The sequence below is a fragment of the Salvelinus alpinus genome, chromosome 16, assembly GCF_045679555.1.
Source record: "Salvelinus alpinus chromosome 16, SLU_Salpinus.1, whole genome shotgun sequence".
NCBI lineage: Eukaryota > Metazoa > Chordata > Actinopteri > Salmoniformes > Salmonidae > Salvelinus > Salvelinus alpinus.
In genome coordinates, this window is record NC_092101.1 from 30,653,501 (window position 1) to 30,681,465 (window position 27,965).

The window sequence follows — 27,965 nt, forward strand, 5'->3', positions numbered from 1 at the left end:
AACAGGTCATTTCATTTTTATAGAAAAAAAACTCAAGAGGACATTACATTCAAGGTATGCACCACAATGAACAAACCATTGCAAATATGTATATTTTATATTTTACTCATGCAGTTTCACTGATCCACAGTAAGTTTAAATCATATATTTTAAAGTGTGTATATCATAAATAATTCAAATATACTCTATATTCTATGTCATTTTTAAAGAATAATAATCGAAATATTCATAATCTGAAAAAATATTACAGTATATATAGAACATGACGTGCTGCAAAAGTTGAATAAAATTCCCAGAAACGTATCAACTTCAAAATAAGTATATAGTGAGAGGATAAATACACATGAACAAAAACAACACGTTGTCTAATAAAAGTAATACAAGTATACACAGTACAAGGTCTTGTGGTATTTTGTTTTCTAAGTGCAAACTAGCTCGACACAATATCACGATATGTCTAAATTCTATGAATCCCTCTGTTAGAATCCTAACTTGATACTTAAACTTAATCTTTTAACTTACACTTTCACATGATTCACTATGTCAATGCTAGACTGAAATCGAGTTACGCACATATATCTCAAGTTAGGACTTGAGGAATAATGGTTACTTGTGTTCTTCTAACTACTGAAGAAGTGTGTGTGTGTGTGTTTGTGTGTGTGCGTGTTTATACAACGGGTGGGTCTAATCATGAATTCTGATTGGTTAAAATTGCAATCCAGCCGGTGTCTATTCCACAAGTTACCCACTGGCTAAATCTATTAACTTAAAATGCCTATTTACTTTGTTCCATCTGACTGCGCAATCCACTGTCTCATCAGCCTAGCCAAGCAATTTATTAACTTGATCTCCACTATAAAAAGCATCTAGATATTATCTCACATTTATTTTAGACTAACATTTAGTTTTCAACAGAGGAGATTTGTATAAACCTTGCAGTATGTCTCTCCGACATTTACAACATTGTTTCAATATTCAATTTCGATCTCCAGCTGTCCCATAGTAATGAACGTGTCGGGAGTCGGAACGAGACCGACAGGCAAACAGCGTTTCTCAGCCATCATGAATCAGCTGGCATAATTTGTTATGGATATATACAAAGAAATATCAATTGAAACAAGGTAAAACGAAATGAAGTGCAGCTAGTTTGCAGTCTTTCCAGCTTCAGTTTGAAGTGATTGCGTTAGCTGTGTTGTTGGCTAGCTCCTCTCAACAACTGTATCCTGATGAGTGAGCAAATGTTATATGCCAGGCGAAATTGCGCCTCACTAGCTCATTGTTATGGATGTATCCAAATAAATGTCACTAGAAAACAGCTTAAATAAATGCAAATGCAGCTACTTGCTGTTATTCTGGCTGCACTTTTTGACGTGACTGTAAGTTAGCCGTAGTTTGCTAGCTAGCAAGCAAGGGATAATAACGTTGCTAGCCAGTATGGCAATGGAATATTTAGAAGGAACGACTGTTTCGCACCCATAGATACAGAACAAAAAATCTGAATGACTGGGTCTCTAGCAACCGAACCGATAGAACGAACAACCAGCCAGCTTGGGTAGCAACCCTAGATTTGGGACAATATCTTGTGGAAGGATGAAATAGTATGAATACATTTATCAAAATAATGTTTTTAATGAAAATAGGTCAATCATTATTTGAATATGTAGCTAACCCGTTGTATAAAAGTGATAATGCCCGAGAAGCTGGTGTTAGGGGATATATTGGCACGGTCTGCCGACCCTCGACTTTGTCTCTGGCATTGCAACACCCGTGCCAATATATCCTCCAAACACTGGCTTCACGGCATTATCACTTAAGTGTGCGTATATGTATCTGCGGCTGCACATGTGTGTGTTCTTCAGACAGAGTTCCGTTGGCAGTGTGTGTACTGCGTTTTGAGTAAGTCCTGGTAGATCTTGGAGCGGAGGAATCGTGGGTAAGAGTCTTTCTCCATGAGGCTGTGGACCCTGGACTGGACCTCGTTCAGACTGGAAGGAATGGGCTCCTCAAGGCTCTGTCTCGTCACCTCCCGTGTACGGAAGTCTATGTTTACCTACAGGGACCAAGGGAGTGCAAAATAAACATTAGATATCTGAATCATCTAAGTGTGTCAATGTTCTATGGAAGACAGTATCAAAATTACTTTTATTCCATATAATCAAAGTATGTGTATTCATGTATTCATGTGCATTTTTTATCTGACACATAGTAACTCCAGATTAAAAACAAACACAACCCTTAGCATTGATATTTAAAGTAACTGTCCAGGGAAAACTAACTTTTAAAAGTTCATATTCTGTTAACTAGGACCCAAATGATGTTGATGACTCATCCTATACTCGTTTTTGTGGCCAAAGCGTGAATTGGAGAGAAAAGAAAGTAAAAAGAAATGCTTGCTATTTCCTGATAGAACATGATGTCATGTTGGCTCATTGGCTGAGCTGGCCAATCAGCGGTCTACTCGCAGTTTGTTGATAGTATGACTATGTGTTAATAAGCAATTGCCTGCTAAAGTTACAGTTAGCGTTATGTTTAGAAAAAGGGGTAGTTAGTTAAAATGTTGCTGACAGTTATTGAACATTTACATTTGAGTCATTTAGTAGATGCTCTTATCCAGAGCGACTGCATATATTTTCATCATGGGAATTGAACCCACAATCGTGGTGTTACAAGTGCCATGTTCTACCAACTGAGCCATCTACTGAACATCTACAACAGCTGAACATCTACAAACCATCTACAAGCCATCTACTGAACATCTACAACAGCTGAACATCTACTGAACATCTACAACAGCTGAACACTGAACATCTACAACAGCTGAACATCTACAAACCATCTACAACAGCTGAACATCTACTGAACATCTACAACAGCTGAACATCTACTGAACATCTACAACAGCTGAACATCTACAAACCATCTACAAGCCATCTACTTGGGACTATTCCAATAAAGTGTTATCTACTTTATTACCATGTTTTGTAAGGAAAACTATTTTACTCATATTGAAATTAATTAGGTCATATTTCATAGAAATCTGGAAACACTGCACAGTCACATTAAAACAGACAAAATGCGTATTTTGCATCATTAGCTGGTTGATCCAACACAAACTTCTCTGGGAGCCTTGACATCGATAAACTCATTGTAGATCTTGTTGGCTTTGGTCACCAGTTTAGCAGGAGTCTTGATTTTTTTATATTCCTCGCAAGCCATCCAGAACTCAATGTTCTCATCGCTGAACTCCGTCTTGAGAAAAGCCCGGAAGGCAGCCAGGCCATCTACGACACAAAACATCCGTCAGCCAGTTAGAGGGGCTAATGGACAGCAAGTGTGTGTGTGTCTGTGCGAGAGAGAGAGTGTGTGTCTCTTTACAAAGATCTATATCGTATCCCAGCTCCTATTTCTGAACATGGGCCAGTGTTTTTGGAACTGATGTGTTTTTTTCCACAGAGAGCACCTGTGATGCACATAATAACAGGGTTGATTATCATGCTTTGATATTGTCTGAGATGAGGAGTGTGCTTTCATTCTCAACACATTAAACAGCCCTGCGACTAGAACACAAAAATGTGTCCCACAACCTTCCAATTAACTTTTTGTCTTCATCAATCAAAGATGAGATCAATTTGTCTGACATCAATGATAACATGGAGGGAGGTCTTGTTTTACAATCGGCTGTGTCTTGTTGACATGTTTTCTCCATCCTCCCTCACTTGCTATTTTCTCTTGCCTGTATTTGCTTAACATTTGCCCAGCAGGAGAGTAGTTGATCAGGCCCAATCACCAACATTAGCTACACACTCTTACTAAACAATGGTTCTAGGAAGATCACCAGAAGGACACTGTGACTGCATGTAGCCTTGTCAACAGACATTGTTAAAAATAAAAATAGATCCCTGAGGCATTGAACCTTTCTTGAAGGAAGGTTTTCTCTCGCTGCTTTATTTTTAAATCAGCCTATTTAGGAATACTCTATGATGTGTCAATAGGAGCGCTATTTTCACTTTGGAAAAAATCGTGCCCAAATTAAACTGCCTTGTACTCTATTCTAGATCATACAATATGCATATTATTATTACTATAGAATAGAAAACACTCTCAAGTTTCTAAAACTGTTTGAATTATATCTGTGAGTAAAACAGAACTCATTTTGCAGCAAACTTCCATACAGGAAGTGAAAAATCTGAAAACGAGGCTCTGTTCCAGGGCCTGCCTATTCAACTGGCTTATATTTATCGATATGCATGCACTTCATACGCCTTCCACTAGATGTCAACAGGCAGTGGAAGGTGGAATGGGGTGTCTAGCTTGATCTGAGGTCGAACAAGAGCTTTTGGAGTGGCAGGTCAGGAATTTCCTTTCTCTACCTAGGCGCGAGAAGCACCTCCATATTGTCTTCTGATAAGTGTTCGGTATACACGGCTAATATCTCCGGCTCTGATTTTATTTGATACATGTGATAATAACATCGTAAAGTATGTTTTTTCAACCGAGTTTTATCAGATTATTCAACATTTATTGGGACTTTTGGAGTTTTCTGTTCTTTGCGCCGAGAGAAACTGGGAACGTCATCAAGCTTGGCTAGCATTGTGGCGCGAATTCGACAGGAGAAAAGGACATTCTAAAACCAAACAACGATTTATTCTGGAAATAGGACTCCTTGTACAAGATTCTGATGGAAGCTCAGCAAAAGTAAGAACAATTTATGATGTTATTTTGTATTTCTGTGGAAAATGTTATTTCTATTCTCCGCCGTTTTGGCGGGCGCTGTCTCGCAATAACGCAAGCTGTTTGTTATGGTAAAGTTATTTTTAAAAATCTTTCATTTGCCATACAACAAGTATTTTTTAGTAAAGTTTATGATGAGTTCTTTGGTCAGATTAGGTGAGTGTCCAAAATAGCTCCTGACATTCTGGGGAAATGTTGCTACATTTTCACAATGTATAACCACGGTTTGCAGCTCTAAATATGCACATTTTCGAACAAAACATAAGTGTATTGTATAACCTGATGTTATAAGACTGTCATCTGATGAAGTTGTTCAAGGTTAGTGATTCATTTTATATCTTTTGCTGGTTTTTGCGAATGCTAGCTATGCGGTGAATAAATGCGGTTGTGTGTTTGGCTATTGTGGTAAGCTAATATAATGCTATATTGTGTTTTCGCTGTAAAACACTTAAAAAATCTGAAATATTGGCTGGATTCACAAGATGTTTATCTTTCATTTGCTGTACACCATGTATTTTTCATAAATGTTTAATGATGAGTATTTGATATTTCACGTTGCTCTCTGTAATTATTCTGGCTGCTTTGGGGATATTTTTGATGGTAGCTGCAATGTAAAACTATGATTTATACCTCAAATATGCACATTTTCGAACAAAACATACATTTATTGTATAACATGTTATAAGACTGTCATCTGATGAAGTTGTTTCTTGGTTAGTGACTAATTATATCTCTATTTGGTCGGTTTTGTGATAGCTACCTATGCGGTAGAAACATGGTGAAAATATGCGGTTGAGTCTTTGGCTATTGTGGTTAGCTAATAGAAATACATATTGTGTTTTCGCTGTAAAACATTTTAAAAATCGGAAATGATGGCTGGATTCACAAGATGTTTATCTTTCATTTGCTGTATTGGACTTGTGATTTCATGAAAATTATATTATATGATATCCCTGTCCCGTTAGGCTAGGCTATGCTAGTCAGCTTTTTTGATGAGGATGCTCCCGGATCCGGGATGGGTATTAAGTAAAGGTTAATGAAGCCAAGGCCTTCTAATGTTTGAATGTAGGTCAGTGTAAATTTCGAACCCTGAAAGGATTTTCGATTTTCTTTAAATAATGCTTACATACACGTAAATGTTATAATTGAATATTGAAAAACATATACATGAATGTTGAATAGAGACTTATTTAGTTCAGCATAAAATGGACTCCCATAGAAATGAGAAGCAGTCACAAACCACATCATCACAGATAGGTAGCCTAAGGTACCCAGCCAGAAGCAAAGGGCAACCAGATAAATAGGATTAGCTGTGATACAAATGGGCTGTGGTTATATGATCGGCCGGGTGAATGTGATAACTGTGTTCTCCTGTTAGATCCAATAAGTGCTAAATCAGGAGGTGAGGACAGAGCCAATGTGGCCAAGGCATGGGAACAAATAGTACTGCTTCTGTTCCTCTTATGCGATTATAAAGTTGTGTGTGTGCGTGCGTCTTGATTCACTCCTTTATGTTCAGTGAAGCCGGATACTAAAGTCTGTCTCTTTGTCCCCTTGTGTCTGAAGATAATATTTGTCATTTGAAGATAATATTTGCACCTGTACACACTGTACACAGCCCATCTGTAAATAGCCCACCCAACTACCTCATCCCCATATTGTTATTTATTTTTTGCTCCTTTGCACCCCAGTATCTCTACTTGCACATTCATCTTCTGCACATCTATCACTCCAGTGTTTAATTGCTAAATTGTAATTATTTTGCCACTATGGCTTATTTATTGCCTTACCTCCCTAATCTTACTACATTTGCACACACTGTATATAGACTTTTCTATTGTGTTATTGACTGTACATTTGTTTATCCCATGTGTAACTCTGTGTTGTTTGTGTCGCACTGCTTTGCTTTATCTTGGCCAGGTCACAGTTGTAAATGAGAACTTGTTCTCAACTGGCCTACCTGGTTAATTAAAGGTGAAATAAAGGTGAAATAAAAAAATATATATTTTTAGGAACAAGTAGAACCAGAACCTAGAGTTTCAAGCAGCTAGATTCATAAGAAATTACTTCACACCAATTTGTCTATGTTATACAAACTACACCACCTGTTAAACAGTTGGCAGTGGGGTCTACAGTATACAGTATACTTTGCTTGATTAACTCATTACTGACAAATACTAACATGAGACATGCACACATGCAATGTTTATGCAAATGTACATTAACATTTAACAGTACCATATGACTTGATTTGTGTGTACATGTTTATATCTCTAGTTTGGACAACATATTATATAATTACTTTATTGACCTATTAGGCATCCTAACAAAGGAACAGCACAATAAGACAACAGAAAATGTAAGACATTTAGTTTGCTTTTCAGGAACACTGGAGGAACAAAGCCTGATATAATGATTATGAAGCCAGAATCAGTCAGAGGTTTAGAGGTCAACTTTTTCTAGTGCAAAACCTGCCCTGTGCATTGCACAGCACAACATCCAGGTTCTGGTTTTGGCAGGAACAACTAGTAATATTCAAAAGCAGCTAGGTGGTGTTCATTGATGAACTACAAAATCAAAACAAATATAATACAACTAAAGTCTTCTGTGCAATGTAATTTCCGACTCCCTGTGGAGAGCCTAGTTTTTACAGCTATTTCTGTGTGTACATGTGTGTGTGTGCACGTGAACATCTGCATATGTTTGCATGTGTGTATTTGCACGTGAACATGTGTTTGTATGTGTGTTATTGTGTAATCCACAGAGAAGGTCACAACCAAGAGAGTGTCTCATTGTGTGTTGTGGAGTCCTACACATAAATAACCAGACAGACAGGGGGTGTTAAATAAGAAGGGTTTAGCGGGAGAGAAATGGGCTGATTTGGGAAGACATCCTCAGATAGGGAACAGATAAACAATCCTCTTGTCAAAGGAAATACATAGGCAAGCATTTTGTCAAAGGGACAAACAGAAAGAGTACAGAATGGGACGGAGGAGAAAATGTAATCAGTACAGTTGCCTGGTTTGCTTCGAACAGTTCGCTAACAATGACATGGACTCCCAGTTGTTTTTTGCGGGGTTGGTTGATAAAAGGTGAAATATTTATATCTAACTCTAAAGAGAAGGATCGACTGTTACTTTTTAATATAAAAGGGACTATCAGTAAAATTTTACTTACACTTGTGCGATAGAAGAACATCGAAGGAATCTGCCCATCGAATGACCTCGTCTTTTGTCAGCCTGAAGGAAAGACGGAGATACTGAGACGTCTGTTTTTAAATGTGTATGCAAATATGCAGTTGAAGGTTTTCAACACACAGATATTCACAGTTTCAAAGGTTTGTTTTAAAAGACCCTACACCATCTATTGTGTAGTAGTCCTATTACATATCCCTAGTTTTGGGAGAAATAATATCTAAATACTATATGAATGGGAGAGTCTGGTACCATGCAATCGGATATAAAGGTCTACTTACTTTAGGCATCTGGTGTTCCTATCTTGGGCAGGGGGCAGGAACTCAGTGAAGTCGGTGTAGGAGTCAGACTTATTGGACAGGCAGGCTAGTCTGGTCTTCATGGTTCTGCTCAAATGACGGGAAGAATAGAATACAAGCATGTACAGTACATTTCTGAATATTGATCACATAACATCAAAACACATGATATCAGATGCAGATCACATTGATTGTCTTCTGATGTATACATTTCTCTTCACAGGTTCTTTCCACAGTAGCTAACTAAAGACTGGGCTATTTCCATGCACACATACAGCTTGCAGCTCTGAGCATAGTCTTCTCAGAAAGTGCTCGGATCCAACTGAGCTACACGGTTGTCCTGTGTGGCTCAGTTGGTAGAGCATGGTGCTTGCAACGCCAGGGGTGTGGGTGCAATTCACATGGGGGACCAGTAGGAAAATGTATGCACTCACTGCAGTAAATAGCTCTGGATAAAAGTGTCTGCTAATGGATTAACAGGTAACAATGTTAACCTCCTGCCTATAGGCAGTATGTTAATGCATCAGTCATGAGCAAGGCCATGGTCTTCAATCAGTGTATTGACCCTTCGAATGACTGCATAACAACATGGATTCAGATGTTGGAGGAGATGGAGAGCAGGTTCAGGATGTGCCTGATGAAGTTTGCTAAACATCACTTCACATTTGTTTAGTCTGCACCGACCTGATGACGCATGGTCATTTGCTTTCAAAATTGTTCTGCTTACTCTCTCACACTGCAGTACATATCACACAATCAATCTGATCAATGTTTTGTCTATGGTGTTCCATGCACTCCAGTTGTAGATATAATCAAAAAGTGATGTTTAATATCATGACCTATTGGCCAGCTGCTGTAGGATTAGACAGATCAGACATACTGATGGGTCTGATAAGAGTCATTGCTCTAAATGCCCAGATAGACATTTACAGCAGGTGTAGCTCCATATGGAGCAGGCAACATACCCATCAGCTAGCCACCAGAGAACATCCAATCTGGATAGTGAGCCACGAGCTTCTCTACCATGCATCTAGTCCCCCCGATAACACACAGACCAAACACACCAAGCACTGCAGTGAGTGCCTAATATGCTGGAATGGAATGAGTGGAATGAGTACTCCCATCTGTAGTTAGTTACATAAGGGACACAATCTCCATCCCGCTGGTAGGTAAGCTGTTAGAGTACTCACTGTTGCTTTGCCTTTTGGTTTTGTTAGAATGGTCAGTCAAGCTTCAGTAATCCAAGGACTCCTCTAAGATCACTGGTGGTTGCTGGAGTTCTCTGTTGGAGAGAAATAAAGTCATGCATTTTTATAGTGAACAACAGCAAGGTAGTTAGTGTAATTACTACTCCCATTGGTGCTCATTGTCCTAATGCCAGATGCCATCTGAAGTCCCACCACAATATCAACAAACTGATTGGGTCCCTAAAGCTTATCTTATTCAATAAGCTTGATCCCTAAAGGACACTATTTTCCAAAACAATTTGTGGTTAAGATGTTTCAGTTGGATGGAGCATGGTGCTGCTAGCAACACTGGGGTTGTTGGTTTGATTCCTGCATGTGCCACGCATACTGAATACATGATGTGTAAACTCTAGGTCAATTTGGATGGAAGTGTCTGCAAAAATGTTCTATATTGCTGTATTTTAGAATCTATCTGAACAAACACTTCCTCTACAAACATTGATGGGTGTTGAAGGAGGCGTTATGGTGGATTGCTTTGCCGTCTGCTGTAATTGGGAACATTGCATGAAACGTACCACTCATGTTTCTAGAGAAAAGCACTTTACTGGAATTAATGGGCTTTCTTATCATGTACTCTTAAGATTCCACTCATAGATTCCATCTAGGCAGAGCTGATTTGTTATGATGCTCGGTGTGTGTTTATGTGTGTGGTGTGTTTGGCTGTGTGTTCGTTAGTCCTTGTGTTTGTGTGTGTGTGTGGTAACTTGATGAAATAGAAAAAGACTGGGTATACAGCACTTCCAGGAGTCTCTTGAGAAAAACACTTGTTATTTGCAATCAAAATCAACAACAGGGAGATGTGGAATTGATTTCTAAGCTTATCAAGCATTTCATTTTTTCATTTTTCTGAAGATGTTCTGATGACACTGATATATCTTCTACAATGTTTTGTTGCATTAGTCAGCCTAACACTGCAAATATTAACATATGGGCATATATAGTTTTAGGCATCAGTGATACGATTTCATTGAAGTATGGAGGTCACATGATGAAACTACAGTATATAAAACCAAAGGATGTCACAAAGTGTGCATTTTGAACCCTTTTGAGACTAATGCCATTAATAGTTGCTAGTATTATGAGAAACAAATTATGCTCCACTGATTACTGTGTCGTAGATTTTTGAAGATAACTGCATACTAATCACCACAGATATATCACAAATATTAATGCATTTCAAGATACATATCTTTTCCAGGTATTAATCTTTTTGGAATATACGTCTGCTGATTGCAGGTTTCAAACCAGTCTGCAGTCTCTCTGCAGTGGAAAGCAGATCTGGGTTTTCCTGTTCTCTCTCTACTCTGCTTTGCAGTGGGCGGAATCTTTTTTCTCCAACATGGGGTGGGTACACGTGCCTGCCTGCCTGCCTGCAGAGCTATTTATAAAGTTCCCTGACAAATCAGTGTAGTCAGGGGGAAGCCACTTTATGTTTTATTCAGCCATGCAGCAACACAGACTCCTGGAGGGGCAGCTATAAAAAGGAGTCTGAATTTTAATGTGTCAGAAAAAATGGGGATGTCATGTTGCATCATGAATTTTGAACATGCCAACATTATCAATTCCGCTTCAAAGATGCCTGGTTGCTTTAAAGGGACCCTGAAAGTACTGTCTTAAAATTCCCTTTGATGTCGTTTTGGTGCATTGCGTTTTTTCGACTTTTCCTTTGCCCTAGTTTTCTTGTTCTTAGTATGGAGAATGTAGTTGGAGAGCAGATCCTGGTATGTCCATCTGTCAAGCAAACATCACTCTCAGCAGCCATTTGGCAATGAACATGTATCACTTCAAATCAATCTATTACTTGTTGAAAAAAATAACGCTGCACAGTATAAAACGCTGCATGAATAACAACACCCCTGAATTGATGCAAGCAGTGTCTCACCTTGTAGAGTTTCTCTCTGTCGCTACAGTACAGTATTTTCTATCCTAAATGTTGCATTAGAAATGAAGAAAGCATTTCTTGCAATAAATATCCCAGTGTGTTTATTAGTTAAAAAACACTGAAGAACTCTTTGTCCTTTTTTGCACCCCCACTTTTTACCAGAAAATGATCATGATCCATTGGGAAAATTGTAATTTTGAATTATTAGTGGTGTTTTCAGCTAGTCTGTATTAAAATAGATATGTAAATTTTTTATATAGTATAATAGAAAAATTTATTTTGCACCACCGCCCCCGTCCTTTAACTTCTTATGGCTGCAGGGGCAGTATTGAGTAGCTTGAATGAAAAGGTGCCCAGAGGTGCCCAGAGTAAACTTCCTGCTCCTCAGTCCCAGTTGCTAATACATGCATATTATTATTAGTATTGGATAGAAACCACTTTGAAGTTTCTAAAACTGTTTGAATGATGTCTGTGAGTATAACAGAACTCATATGGCAGGCAAAAACCTGAGAAAAAAAATCCAACCAGGAAGTGGGAAATCTGAGGTTTGTAGGTTTTCAACTCATCGTCTATCGAATACACAGTGGGATATGGGTCAGTTTGCACTTCCTACGGCTTCCACTAGATGTCAACAGTCTGTAGAACTTTGTCTGATGCTTCTACTGTGAAGTATGGCCGAAGGAGACGGGAATGAGTAAGGTCTGCCATGAGCTGACCATGCTCTGACCATGCGCGTTCACATGAGAGGGAGCTCTGTTCCATCGCACTTCTGAAGACAATGGAATTCTCCGGTTGGAACATTATTGAAGATTTATGTTAAAAACATCCTAAAGATTGATTCAATATATCGTTTGACATGTTTCTACTGACTGTTACGGAACTTTTTGACATTTAGTCTGCTTTTAGTGAATGCGCTTCGTGACTTTGGATTTGTTTACCAAACACGCTAACAAAAGTAGCTATTTGCACATAAATGATGGACGTTACCGAACAAAACAAACATTTCTTGTGGAAGTGAGAGTCCTGGGAGTGCATTCCGATGAAGATCAGCAAAGGTAAGTGAAGATTTAAAACGCGTCAGGTGTCCTTTGATTAGTTCCTGCGCAGGAGAGATGTGGCTCAACATTTTCTTTCTCTGTAGTATTGAACAGTTTACCGTCCGGTTGAAATATGATCGATTATGTATGTTAAAAACAACCAGAGGATTGATTATACAAAACCTTTGACATGTTTCTACGAACATTACGGATACTTTTTGGAATTTTCGTCTGCCCTTCAGGACCGGAACGAGCTTGTGGTTTTCTGAACGTAACGCGCAAAACAAATGGTGGTTTTTGGTTATAAAACTAATCTTTATCGAACAAAAAGAACATTTATTGTGTAACTGGGAGTCTCGTGAGTGCAAACATCCGAAGATTATCAAAGGTGATAAGCGATTAATTTTATTGCTTTTCTGACTTTTGTGACCAAGCTAATTTAAGGCTAGCTGTTCTAGCAGTGATTGATACACTCACAAATGCTTGGATTGCTTTCGTTATAAAGCATATTTTCAAAATCTGACACGATAGGTGAATTAACAACAAGCTAAGCTGTGTTTTGGTATATTTCACTTGTGATTCCATGATTATAAATATTTTTAGTATTATTTTTGAATTTGGCGCGCTGCAATTCAGCGGTTGTTCACGAAAATGATCCCGTAAAAGGGTTCCGTGCGGCAAGAAGTTAACACAGTGTCCAAAGAAGGGCCAGAAGTATACAGAGTGGTGTCGTCTGCGTAGAGGTGGATCAGTGAATCACCAGCAGCAAGAGCGACATCATTGATGTATACAGAGAAAAGAGTCGGCCTGAGGATTGAACCCTGTGGCACCCCCATAGAGACTGCCAGAAGAATGGACAACAAACCCTCCGATTTGACACACTGAACTCTGTCTGAGAAGTAGTTGGTGAACCAGGCGAGGCAGTCATTTGAGAAACCAAGGCTGTTGAGTCTGCCGATGAGGATGTGGTGATTGACAGAGTCGAAAGCCTTGGCCAGGTCGATGAATACGGCTGCACAGTATTGTCTCTTATCGATGGTGGTTATGATATTGTTTAGGACCTTGAGCGTGGCTGAGGTGCACCCATGACCAGCTCGAAAACCAGATTGCATAGCGGAAAAGGTATGATGGGATTCGAAATGGTCGGTGATCTGTTTGTTAACTTGATCTGTTTGTAGACTTGGCTTTCGAAGACCTTAGAAAGGCAGGGTAGAATAGATATAGGTCTGTAGCCATTTGAGTCTAGAGTGTCTCCCCCTTTGAAGAGGGGGATGACTGCGGCAGCTTTCCAATCTTTGGGGATCTCCGATGATACGAAAGAGAGGTTGAACAGGCTAGTAATAGGGGTTGCAACAATTTCAGAGGATAATTTTAGAAAAAGAGAGCTCCGTAGCCTTCCAAAGGTTGCACCTTAGCAGAAAACTGCATGTCTATCACGGATCAGGCTAAGACCCAGATGCAGACAATACGAGTCTCAGAGTTTAGAACAGTACAAGGGGCAGGCAATCGGTAGGTCAATGCAGGCAAAGAGTCGTAATCCAAATCAGAGTCAGGCAGGTACAGGACGGCAGGCAGGATCAGGGTCAGGACAGGCAGAAAGGTCAGAATTGAGAAGACTAGTAAACACTAGACCACAGGAAACACAGGAACACGCTGGTAGGACCTGACTGGACAAGACAAACTGGCAACAGACAAACAGAAAACACAGGTACAAATACACATGAGGTACTGGGAGACATCTGGTGGGGGTTGGACACAATCACAAGACAGGTGAAACAGATCAGGGTGTGACAGTAACCCACCCTCCCTCTAGGGGGGGGCCACCTGGCATCCTTCCCTGGGACAAGCCTGGTTGACCTGGGTGTCGACGGTGGAAGACTGCCATGAGTGCTTGGTCCAGGATATTCCTGGTTGGGACACAACACCTTTCCTCCGGGCCATAACCCTCCCAGTCAACCTGTTACATCTGCTCCTGCCACGCCCTCTACTTCTCATCATGGACCTCCCTAACCTGCCACCAGTCCCCCAGTGCTCTCTCTCCCTCTCTCTCTGTGTGTTTGTGATTGTGTGAGGGGAGACAGGTGTGCTAGAAGCAGAGCAGATTTTCACCAGCTGCAACCTGTTCCATAGTCAAGAACCCTACAAATACTCAGCCCTACCACTTCCACGCTGCCAAATCGTAGCCTACTCAGTCAGTCTGCATTTCTCGCTGTTTGTGCCTGCATAGATCATGTTGTGCTTGTTTTCCCTAGCCTCACGCTGCTTTTTCTCTCCACTACAGTCCCGTCTGCTCTGACTCTGGTACCTGTCCCCAGTCCCAAGTCTCCTCAGTCCTGCTTTCCTGCCCTGGAGCCCTGCACTACTGCTTCATTGGATTCTGCTCCAGACCTGCTTACTTGGTTCCTAATCACCTTGCCCCCAGCCTCAGCCTCAATCCGGTTTCCCTACTACCCGCCCAAGATTTCCCTGGACTGCACCCCATCTCCTCTCCCACTTTTCAATAAATACATTGGAATACTCTCTATTACCCAGATGATTGCAGTCACATGACAAGAAGTAGGGAGGATGGTCTCGGGGTCTGATGGTGTAGTAGCAGGGCTGTATAGATGTGAGAGTGCGTCAGGCTTCACATTCTTGGATTCTTGGCGGTAGGAGATAGTGATATGGAAATGAGTGAATAACAGGGCCCATCTTTGCTGAGTTGAGGCGCTTGGCGGTGCGGAGATATTCCAGGTTCTTACGGTCCGTCCACACAAAGAATGGATGTCCCGCCCCTTTTACTTCTCGATTCCCACGTCATAGTTCCTCTCAGCGGGGTTAAAACAATGGGAAAGGAAGGCGCAGTGATGCAGCTTCTGCAGCCCCCACTCTGATGTCCGAGGCGTCGACCTCCACCGCGAACTGACGGGATGGGTCCGGATGGATTAAGATGGACGCTGTAGTGAATCGCTGCTTGAGGTCTGAGAATGCCTGGTCATCTGCTGGAGACCATATGAACATAACCTTGGGAGAGGTGAGTGCAGAGAGCAGGGAAGCAAGGGTGCTTTAACCCAGGACAAAACAACGGTAGAAATGAGCAAACCTCAGGAAACGTTGCAGCTGCACTCTGGATGTGGGTTGAGGTCAATCCACCACCGCTATCACCTTGTCAGGGTCCATCTGAATATTCTCTGCAGCGATGACGTATCCTAGGAAGGAGATGGTGGAGTGATGGAACTCACATTTCTCCTCTTTCACAAAAAGCTGGTTCTCCAGGATACGCTGGAGGACCTGTCGGACATGGAGGACATGCTCTTGAGCTGACTGGGAATAAATGAAGATGTCATCGAGGTAGACAAACACAAATCGGATAAATATATCACCGAACACATCATTGACCAGGGCCTGGAACAGTCCGAATGGCATCACCATGGACATCGTAGTGCCTGCTAGCCGTATTAAAGGCTGTCTTCCACTTGTCTCCTTCCCATATCCGAACCAAATGGTAGGTGTTCCGAAGGTCCAACTTGGAGAAGATGACCGCCCCCTGGAGAGGCTCGAAAGCCAAAGAGATGAGTGGTAACGGGTAACGGTTTTTAACCTTAATGTCATTAAGACCCCGGTAGTCGATACACGGATGCATGGTTTTGTCCTGGGGGAGGCAGATTTCCACATGATCCCTGCTGCGAGAGAGTCCTCAATGTGCCCTTCCATTGCTTTGGTCTCCGGACCCAACGGAATGAAGTCGCCCCAGAGGCGCTACGGTGACCAGTAGAAGGTCGATAGCACAGTCGTAGCACGGTCGATGTGGAGGAAGAGATGTGACACGGGCAGAGTTGAAAATCTCCCTAAGTCTTGGTACTCTGCGGGAAAGGCGGAGAGATCTGAGACTTTACCCAAGCTTGCAGGAAGACGTCCTGGGGCAGGCTTCGTCGACTTCAGACAATGTGCATGGCAAAATGGACTCCAAACCATGATGGAACCCGTAGCCCAGTCGATTAGGGGGTTGTGCCTTTAGAGCTATGAAAACCCCAAAACCATGGGTACATGAGGAGAATCCAGGAGCAGAAACTGCATAGACTCACTGTGGTTGTCTGACACTCGCAGGTTGATAGGAACAGTATTGTGGGTGACTGCCAATAGAGCGCCCATCCAGCGCTCTGATGTCCATCGGGATGGAAAGGGGTTGAGTGGAGATGCCCAGCTCCGACACCAGGGTAGTGTCTATAAAGCTCCCGTGAGCACCCGGATGGATTTGGACTGGTCTCCCCATAAGAGGGTAGCATAGAGGGGCTTTCGAGTAGTGAGCGATTGGAAAATCCCCATCATTGTGTCAGTCCTGCTTCCCTGCCCCGGACCCCTGCTCTACTGCATCCTTGGATTCCACTCCGGACATGCTTACCCTGCCCCTACTCCCCTTTCCCCAGCCTCAGCCTCAGCCTCAGTTCCTGATTCCTTGCTACCCGCCCGAGCTTCCCCTGGCATGTACCCCATCCCCCCCACTATTCAATAAATGCCTTAGTTACCTTATCTCTGTCTCCAAGGTCTGAGTCTGCACTTGGGTTCACCTGCTCCGCCAAGCGTGACATTACGAGCAGTCTCTCTCGGACAATGGCGAATTTAACACTTTTCGTACTTCTGCCACAAACTCCTCCAGACTGAGGTAAACGGTGGACTGTTGCTCCCACACCACCGTAGCCCAGGCGAGTGCCCTCTCAGACATCAGCGTTATCAGGTATGCTATCTTCGCATAGCTGTGTCTCTAATCAAATGAAAAAGCACAGGATATTTGAGTCTTGATTAAACAGCTCTGCTAAGCCATTTCTAACCTTGTTGCACATATATGTATGCTGCTAAGACAAGTTCATTTTAAACATTGTCATGGTGACAGGGCTTCAAACAACAGCGTCAAATAAAGTCAATGTTGGAGGAAAAGCAGAACGGTCAATTAATATGCTTGCTGAGATAACACTTTTGCTTTCCTCATAGTTTTTATTATTAGTCTGTTTCTTCACGATTTGTTGTCAAATACGTAACCTACTCACTGTGGTTGCTGTTCAAAAGGTTACTATTAAACAGAATGACCATTTTATTGTCTCTCATCTTAAAAAGGCTAGATTCTCAAGGTAGACTTACAGTAGAATATTTGTTCAAAATGTGTGGTGTTAAAAACCAAAACGCAATTACATTATGTATGCAGTGCTGTTCTTTGTTCTATTCATCAAATTAGGCCTACATAATTAAAAAAATATGCAGGCTGTATATGAGTAGCTTGCACATTTTCTGGGGTATGAAGTAACCTTTGAAATAAATTGTTGGAGACACCTACTCCAAGCCAAACTATTCAACTATGACCCATATTAACAGAGCTACATTTTATTCTTTCTATTGCAGATTCAGGGCCTTAATTTATACAGTGCGTTTGGAAAGTATTTAGACCTCTTGATTTTTTCCACGTTTTGATACTTGATAGCATTATTCTAAAAGTGTTTCCTCATCAATCTATACACAATGCCCCATAATGAAAACTCGAAAAAAACTTTTGAAAACTTTTTTTCAAATGTACATTTTTTTTTTAAATTGAAAAACTTGATTTACATAAGTATTCATACCCTTTGCTATCAGACTCAAAATTGAGCTCAGGTGGATCCAGTTTCCATTGATCATCCTTGAGATGTCCGACCAATCGGATTCCACGCTTCAAGATTGCTTCGATCACGTGGACTGGGATATGTTCCGCATAGCATCGGACAATAACATTGATGAATACGCTGATTCGGTGAGCTAGTTTATTAGCAAGTGCATCGGTGATGTTGTACTCACAGCGTCTATTAAAACGTTCCCCAACCAGAAACCGTGGATTGATGGCAGCATTCGCGCGAAACTGAAAGCGCAAACCACTGCTTTGAATCAGGGCAAGGTGACCGGAAACATGACCGAATACAAACAGTGTAGCTACTCCCTCCGCAAGGCAATCAAACAAGCTAAGCGTCAGTATAGAGACAAAGTAGAGTCGCAATTCAACGGCTCAGACACGAGAGGTATGTGGCAGGGTCTACAGTCAATCACGGACTACAAAGGAAAACCTGTCCAGTCGTGGACCACGATGTCTTGCTCCCAGTCAAACTAAACAACTTCTTTGCTCGCTTTGAGGACAATACAGTGCCACTGACACGGCCCGCTACCAAAACCTGCGGGCTTTCCTTCACTGCAGCTAACATGAGTAAAACATTTGAATGTGTTAACCCTCGCAAGCCTGCCGGCCCAGACGGCATCCCCAGCCGTGTCCTCAGAGCATGCACAGACCAGCTGGCTGGTGTGTTTACGGACATATTCAATCAATCCTTATCCCAGTCTGCTGTTCCCACATGCTTTAAGAGGGCCACCATTGTTCCTGTTCCCAAGAAAGCCAAGGTAACTGAGCTAAATGACCGTCATCATGAAGTGCTTTGAGAGACTAGTCAAGGATCATATCACCTCCACCCTACCTGACACCCTAGACCCACTCCAATTTGCTTATTGCCCCAATAGGTCCACAGACAACGCAATCACAATCACACTGCACACTGCCCTAACACATCTGGACAAGAGGAATACCTATGTAAGAATGCTGTTCATCGACTACAGCTCAGCATTTAACACCATAGTACCCTCCAAACTGGTCATTAACTTCTTTGGGATAGGTGGGACGGTAGCGTCTCAACATCTGGTGAAATGGCAGAGCACCAAATTCAAATTAAATTACTATAAATGTTAAACTTTCATGATATCACAAGTGCAATACATCAAAATAAAGCTTAACTTGTTGTTAATCCAGCCAAAGTGTCAGATTTCAAAAAGGCTTTACGGCGAAAGCAAACCATGCGATTATCTGAGGACAGCGTCCAGCACACAAATGCATAACAAATCATTTTCAACCAGGGAGTTGCGACACGAAAGTCAGAAATAGCGATATAATATATACCTTACCTTTGAAGATCTTCTTCTGTTGGCAGTCCAAAAGGTCTCAGTTTCATTACAGATGGTCCTTTTGTTCGATAAATTCCTTCTTTATATCCATAAAAACTCAGTTTAGCTGGCGCGCTTCAGTCAGTAATTCATTTGGTTTCCCTCTGTCAAACTGCATACAATATGAATCCCAAACGTTACCAATAAACTTATCCAAACAAGTCAATCAACATTTATAATCAATCCTTAGGTACCGTAATACGCAAATAAACAATAACATTTAAGACAGAGAATCATTATTGTCTTTACCGGAGATTAACAAAAAGAACGCGCTCTCACGGCAATGCGCTTGGAAACACTACAGCCAAAATGGTAGCCACTTGGAAAACTACAACTTCTCCCTAATTTTTCGAAAAAACAGCCTGAAACTCTTTCTAAAGACTGTTGACATCTAGTGGCCCAGCCAGAGCCCGGACTTGAACCCGATCGAACATCTCTGGAGAGATCTGAAATTAGCTGTGAAGTGACTCTCCCCATCCAACCTGACAGAGCTTGAGAGGATCTGCAGAGAAGAATGGGAGAAACTCCACTAATACAGGTGTGCTAAGCTTGTAGCGTCATAACCAAGAAGACCTGAGGCTGTAAAAGCTGCCAAAGGTGTTTCAACAAAGTACTGAGTAAATATTATTGCGACCCTGGTGGCACAAAATCATCAAAGGTCTGACTTCACGGAGATGCTTGGGAATATGGTCACAACGGGGGATATGTGTGGATGTTTCAGGCGAAGGGGGTATATCTGATCTCCATCACCTAGGACGTGACAATGGTTAATCAAATCTCCTCAGTTGTGCAGGCCTTCTCCTACAGCTGAAACTCTATTTGCATTTGTAAATCAAGCCCTTTCTTGAGTTGGGCTCTGGGATGGTGCAACTGTTGAGAATCTGAGTCTATGGTTGTTTCAGGGGAAAGGGGTTGAGTGTGTATGAGTGTATGAGTGTTTGTGTGTGTGTGTGTGTGTGTGTGTGTGTGTGTGTGTGTGTGTGTGTGTGTGTGTGTGTGTGTGTGTGTGTGTGTGTGTGTGTGTGTGTGTGTGTGTGTGTGTGTGTGTGTATCCCACAACTGTTGCGGGGTTGTATAATATGTTAGGGACAATATAGAATGAAAAACAATAATTGTTTTCTAAAATAATAATTGCTTCCCATAATGTAATTTTGGTAATGGCAATACTGGTAAGAGGTAACAATCCTTTGCATAAACTGCCTACATTATTACAAATGTGAATTTCTAATTATGTAAATTAAGATAAACAGGATAAAAAAAACATATATATATATTAATAGCTATATACTGTATAATACAAATCGAGGTGAGCGCGATGGAAATGCTTTTGACGATTGATCTGCTTCTGTTCTGTGGGTGGCATTGTTCAAAGCTCTATCACGGGAAAGGGTAGCTACTTTGAAGAATTTTGGTTACTACATGATTCCATATATGTTATTTCATAGTTTTGATGTCTTCACTATTATTCTACAATGTAGAAAATTGTTAAAATAAGGAAAAACCATTGAATGAGTAAGTGCGTCCAAACTTTTGACTCGTACTGTAGCTGCCACATTTGATAATGGTAATGATTAATTAATAATACATTAGCAATATTATTTTTATGTGAACATTGTTTAAAGATAAATCAAAGTTCACTTTTGTAATTTTACAACATTATTGTGAACGCATTATTTGTGGCAGAAAGAAGATGTAAACTTAATGTGCAAATCCACAATGTTTTTTTCTAAAAAATCCTTATTGGGTAAAACAATATTATTCCTTTCATTGTCATATGTTATCCTGGCCACATTCTTAAAAATTTGACCTGTCAAGCTATCACTGTGGATGGGATTGTCAGGGGAGGAGCAGGCTATTTGTGAGAGTCACAGTTGGTAGGGTTTCAGATTTTTCAGGAAAGGGAGGAGATTAGTAATCTAGTCATTAAAACACATTTTGTAATGTAATTTATCATGGAAAAATCTAAGAAAAATTATTGTGCTCTGGTCATGAGTATGACCGACCGGCTCGATTCTGTGTTACGTAGCAAAATGTTAAATGTTTTTTATTTTTACATTGGATAAAAGTAGAGACTCAGAGCTAGACAATTCTGTATCATATACTACAGTTGAGGAACAATGGCAAAGTAATTCTGCTTTGAAAGTTGGAAAACTTGTAACCTCACTTTTGAGAAAATGGCCCTTGAATTTTTTGGTACACCTACTGGAGAGCTCTTCTTTGTCTACATCCATTCAGCATCGTTCACACCCTCATAAGCTTTAGCCCCACTGATCTCTTTAAGGATTCACATGTAAGGCCATGTACTAAACAAACAAAAATTTCAAGACTAAAGGCTGGTTTATACTACGGGTGTGTTCATAAATTTAGTCTGAAGTGCCAGAATGTGCTCTGGGTGTTCATAAACTCAGTGTTGTCAGATTTTCAGTTCATAAAGACAGAGCGTTTCTCTCTTGGAGCATTCAGAGTGCACACTGGATGCGCTGGCCGAGGAGTAGGTTTTATCTGAGCGTTTTGACCTAACAACAGCAGTCAAGCACCTAAGCTAACTGGCTAACGTTGGCTAGCTTGCTAGCTATTTCCAGACACAAATGAGAGAACAGCTCACTCTGACCATTTTACTCGCCTTAGCAGAGCTGGTTAGGCTGCTTTTATGTTATCCAGATTGTTGGTGACTGCAACTGTGCTGCTGGCAACAATTTAATTACTATTTTTTGCCAACGTTTACTGGCACAGGTATTGAGCATTCATAAATTCATCAGTTATTCTGGCACAGTCAGATGAGAGTGATCTGAAATCGGAGTAGATAGCCGGAGCAAATTTACCAGCTACATCTATCGATGGTTGTCGCAGTGACATCATGAACATTCGACTGAAATGTTTACTTGCATAGTGTCTTTTGTTTAGACATGTAGCAAGTTAGCGAAACAATGAACCATAATCCCAACGCATAGCGTTTACCACACTGCATGAATCTGCAGGTAGCTAACCAACCAGGTTCAATGTTAGCTAGCTAACATTAGGCTATAACTAGCAATGCAAATGGCTCTGAGATACGAATAATATTACTACACAGATCATACATGTAACATTAGCTAGCTAGCATTTTAACTTGAAAGGAAACAACTTTCTGACAAAATTAGAAACGTGTAATATCTGAAAATGTAGCTAACTAGACTGGATGGATGCTTCTCCCTCTCTGTCATGGATGCCATTGTTGCCCTTAGTTTGAAGATGTAATCTGGAGACAGATGTTTTATACAACAGCCTTCTGTGCGTTCTCTTTTCGACTCTGTTTGTATATTTGCAATCACACGCCAGAATTTTCTCAATCTACTTAGCTATCATACTCTAATTCCACTGATTTCAAAACCCGGTCCTCCAGAAAGTGGAGAGCAAAACTTATGTAGTTCTACCAAGTGATATCTTTCAAAAAAGCCTCGTTAGAAAGGATTACCTACATGGCAGACCAAGCCGAACTCATCTCTCGGCATGTCCAGCCCACTAATTTTCTCAGCCATCATGGCTAGCTTGAAGGTTGCTGCCTTTTTCCGAGGCAAACACAACTACGGTTATAATTTAACAATTTTATTGGTATTTACAAATGGCATACAAGTTTGTTATTAAGGCACATGAAAGTTCACATGTTCCAGAAGGCATTTCTGCGTGGTGGCTCTCCTGTGAAGTAGGACGCCGCGACATACGCATAGTTTCCTGAAAGGAGTCACAAATATGGATTCCCCCAAGAATTGCAGGAAATGCATTTTTTTTTAAATCCCCTGGACCCCCCCTTTTGCATCTCCACTTTCAGACAAAATCAGATGCCCATGTCTGTGTGTGTGTGTGTGCACTTGCACCTGCATGCATTTGGCTACCCTCTATGTCCCTGTCTGAAAGAAAAGTGCCTCCTGCGGAAGCCGTGCTGCCCACAGACAGTGTGTCAGGCCATCTGATGTGTAGCCTCCGGCGGGAGGGCTGTTTGGGTTATTTCTGGTCTTACAGACCTATGCTGCTCTCCTTTCTCTGTTTCAGCCTGGGGACTGTCTGTCTGTCTGATGTCCACTGTGTCTCTGAGGGGAAAACTTGACTCCGCTTGAACTGATTCCATCGCTCTCCCTGTACCCCTCTCCATCTCTCCTTCCATCACTCTCTCCATTAGTATTTTCCTCTTTCTCCATCCCTTCCTCCCTGCCCCTCTCTATCTCTTCTTCCCTCACTGTTTGTTTACATGTAGCCACTGCCAACAGCTACCCTCCAACATTGTTATGTGGACCTCCAGCTATCATGATTTTATCCACAGAGGCATTGACCTTACCCGCTCAGGTAAAAATAGCCCTGTTGTCTGTTCTGCAGCTAGCAGTCTCACTGATGTCCTTGCCTTGTTACGCCAGCTTAGCACTTAGCCTACACTTGTTATCTAAACACTCTCATAGAGTAGGCTTAATCCTGATGAACACATCAGCCCTGATTTATGGCTCATCTAGAGAGGCGTGGGGTAAAGCCAGGACAGAAGCCTCTCAGTCTCAGCTCATCAAACTAATACAGTCTATCTATTTTTACTCTTAGCTCTCTTCAGGTACATCGATGTACAGTCCTGTTAATGTCACTTTGTTCCCCAAAGTGGTAGTTTGCTTCTGCTTGATTTTAATAGTTACTGCTGCCCAGTAGGCTACAATAGACTCTAAGGCACTCTAAACCAGGACAAGTAAGAATGAGTAAGACACACACGCATGCACACATGCATGTGCACCTGCACATCTCTTGCTAGCACGCACACACACACACACACGCACACATGGAGGTGGAAGTTGAGGATTGAGGCATAAGACACAAGATTTGTGATGACCCTGAGATTGGCCATACCCATCCAGCCCTGAGTGATGAGGATATTACTATTTAAAGTAAATATATGCACAGAGTGGTCACGGTAATTGGGACATTCTGCAGAGCATCAGATAATTACATGTTAAGCTTTTGTTTTTGTCTCTGTTTTAGAATCATTGTATGTTTTACAACAAAACTTGTTAAGCATTTTAGCACATCAAAAATATATACTGAACAAAAATATAAATGCAACATGCAACAATTTCAACGATTTTAATGAGTTACATTTCATATAAGGAAATCAGTCAATTGAAATAAATAAATTAGGCCCTAATCAATTGATTTCATATTACTGGCGCAGCCACTAGGGAGCCAGGCCCAGCCAATCAGAATGAGTTTTTCCCCACAAAAGGGCATTATTACAGACAGAAATAATCCTCAGTTTCACCAGCTGTCCGGGTAGCTGGTCTCAGAAGATCCCGCAGGTGAAGAAGCCGGATGTGGAGGTCCTGGGCTGGCGTGGTTACACTTGGTCTGCGGTTTTGAAGTCAGATGGACGTACTGCCAAATTCTCTAAAATGACGTTGGAGGCGGCTTATGGTAGAGAAATTACATAAAATTTTCTGTCAACAGCTCGTGTGGACATTCCTGCAGTCAGCATGCCAATTGCACGCTCGCTTAACACTTGAGACATCCGTGGCATTGTGTTTTGCGACAAAACGGCACATTTTAGAGTGGCTTTTTATTGTCCCCAGCACAAGGTGTACCTGTGTAATGATCATGCTTTTTAATCAGCTTCTTGATATGCCACACCTGTCAGGGGGATGGATTATCTTGGAAAAGGAGAAATACTCACTAACAGGGATGTAAACTAATTTGTGCACAACATTTGAGGGAATTTATTTTGTGCAACTGAACATTTCTGAGATCTTATATTTCAGCTCATGAAATATGGGACCAACACTTTACAAGTTGCTTTTATATCTTTGTTCAGTGTATGTATGCGTTTTGGGGTCTGGATTCATGCTCTATGTGGTGATAATAACCACTAGTATAATGATTATCAAGTTTATGATTACAAGTCGGACCATTGCTCTTCTGTTGGTATTTTGATATTTTGTCTGCAGAGTCAGGAATGTTGCTCTTAATCCTGACTTTAGCTTTTTATGTAATCAATTTATTTGAGGGATTAGGTTTGCAGACCACTCCATCCAGAAAGTATACATTTGACAGCTCATTATGTTTAAAACTTTCACAGTTGCTAACCATCTGTAGGGTCAGTTGTTTTAAAAGTATTGTAGCTGTATCTATGTTTAGGCAGCTGTTTGCTCTTTTAAACCCATCCTGTTCACAGTTTGAATGTAGACTTTCATATAGTGTTTCTGTGTTGAGAGTGGCCACACAGAATCTCTGTTGGATTAGTGGCAGGTGCTTGTGTGAGATATGCAGGAGAGGGAGGAGTACTGAGATAAGGGAAGAGGGAGGAATGGAGAGATGGAAGAGAGGGAGGGAAGAATAGAGGGAGAGATGTTGATTCTCTCTATACACAAGGATGAGACAGTTAGGTCCATCATTATTGCCACCCTTGATAAAGTTGAGCAAAAATAGACTGTGTAAAATAAATAAATCATATATTGAGCTACATTATTGTATGCTCAGAAATGCGGAAATGTATATTATTTCATACTAATACAATTGCTCTGCGAAAGAGCTAATGTTTAACAAGTAATTACAATAAAAAAAAAAAAGATATGGGTAAAAATTATTATCACCACTGTTTTTAATTCTATTGCGCCCTAAAACTCAACTCTGGACCTTGAAGCCATTTCCCCTGCATTTTTTTCATTGTTCCCCTCTAATCAGGGACTGATTTATACCTGGGACACCAGGTGGGTGCCTTTTTCTGAAATATTTCATGAAATTGGAGAACATGTTGGCTGGGATCATAGACCGTTCCTCCATGCAGAATGTTTCCAGATATGGAAATGGGGTTCAATTCCGGAGACTGAGATGGCCATTGAAAAATGTCAGTTTTGTGGTCAACTAACCATTTCAATGTGGATTTTGCTTAGTGCATGGAGTTATTCTCTTACTGAAAGATCCACATCATTTTGACCCCTATCTTTTTAATATATTTTTTTAATGATTTAAACATCTCTTTCTCTGAGCAATTGCATTAGTATATAAAGTCATATCAATTAGCATTTTTTTTGCATGCAACATAGCTCAGTATTTGTAATATTAGTTTCATGCAGTCATTTTGGCATCTTTATCAACATAGCCAAAAATTATTGACCTAACTGTAGATGCTTGTGTAAGAAACTGAAAGGGAGAGGGATACCTATTGAGTGAGAGACAAGAGAAGGGAGGAAGTAGAAGAAAAATAAATAGGAAGGAAGGGTTGCTTTGACTTTCTGAAAAATCTGAGGGAGAGAGGGGGAGAGAGAGCGAGGGAGAGAGAGAGAGAGGGCGAGAGGGAGGGCGAGAGGGAGGGAGAGAGAGAGAGAGAGAGAGCGAGAGAGCGAGCGAGAGAGAGAGGTGTGAAACATGTAGGTGGGATGTGTGGGTGCTTCAAAGCCGCCCCTCTCCATCTGTGACTCCTCACTGTTTGACATTTACACAGGCGCGCATGCACACACACACACACACACACACACACACACACACACACACACACACACACACACACACACACACACACACACACACACACACACACACACACACACACACACACACACACACACACACACACACACACACACACACACACACACACATTTCAAAACTTGTAAACAATGCACTGCTGTAGTAAAAAATCAATTACCAATATTACCTAACTATATTTGGAGTAGCGAACACACTTATGTCTCTAACAGTGTGTCTTTTCCAGATGATGACAGTTGCCTGTTCTGTAAACAAATAGTCTCCATCTTTTATATTCTGATGTCAGTCAAGATCAGACAGACATACAGTACATTAAAACAGCAGATGTACATAACGGCAGCCTGCCTCCCATCCCTTATCCATAGTGGACTTACTTACGTAATGAAACTATATACTAGCCAGATGAATATGGATGATGCTTTACCTTAGCCCTGTTGTGTATGAGATGAGCGCAGGTGGACACTCTCTCTCTCTACCTCCCCAGCGTACGTTTGAGAAGAATAAGCCGATGTTCATCCAACGTTGGTGTGTGTGTGACTGTGTGTGTGTAGATGTCTGCGATGGCACTCCTCTTGAGTGGCGATATCTCTGCTGTTACTGTTACAGTTGCAGTGATGAGTAGGAGGCTAGGAGCCACACAGCATGCTCATCGGTTAGAAAACGTTGGAGAAAGAGAAACAGAGACGGGCATAGGGAGAGGGGAATATGGAGAAAGGGAGAAACAGAGGGAGGGAGAGGTAGAGAACGCTGTAAATGCTCAGAGAATTCTCTGAGGACAAGCCAAGCTTAAGCAGAGTAGTTGCTTAAACAATATATGGGCAAAAATACAGTGTATAGAAATATACAGTTGTACACAGGGGCTGTATAGAAATACTGTTCTGGACAGAGAATGTTGAGACATTTTCGGGATAACCACTGAGGTGAGGTAGGACAGAAATATTATTCAGCTGATAAAAAAGAATAATGATGCTGGCAGATGGACTAAAGCCTTCCTTTCATCCACCTCTCTCTTAGAGGAGGGAGAGGTGAGGAGGGAGAAGCAAGGAAGGAGAGGGAGAGGATAGGAGAGGAGAGATATGAATTTGATATCTTTCAGCAGA

The 27,965-nt window shown here is 41.2% G+C and overlaps 1 protein-coding gene across 3 annotated transcripts; it reads right to left on the reverse strand.

Annotated features, from left to right (window-relative positions):
- On the reverse strand, positions 1–27,578 carry LOC139541346 (regulator of G-protein signaling 8-like). Of its 3 annotated transcripts, none has more exons than XM_071345905.1 (6): positions 27,290–27,578; positions 9,415–9,506; positions 8,207–8,311; positions 7,909–7,970; positions 3,172–3,281; positions 1–2,050 (listed from the first exon to the last, which is right to left on the reverse strand). In XM_071345905.1, exons 3-6 carry the CDS (start codon positions 8,305–8,307, stop codon positions 1,856–1,858), a joined length of 468 nt encoding a protein of 155 aa, XP_071202006.1. In that variant the 5' UTR covers positions 8,308–8,311; positions 9,415–9,506; positions 27,290–27,578; the 3' UTR covers positions 1–1,855. The 3 variants fall into 3 exon arrangements, with proteins under 3 accessions (XP_071202006.1, XP_071202004.1, XP_071202005.1); XM_071345903.1 differs by having other exon boundaries at positions 3,115–3,281; positions 27,290–27,573; XM_071345904.1 differs by lacking the exon at positions 27,290–27,578 and adding an exon at positions 16,896–17,023 and having other exon boundaries at positions 3,115–3,281.
- Between the last annotated feature and the right edge of the window lie 387 nt (positions 27,579–27,965).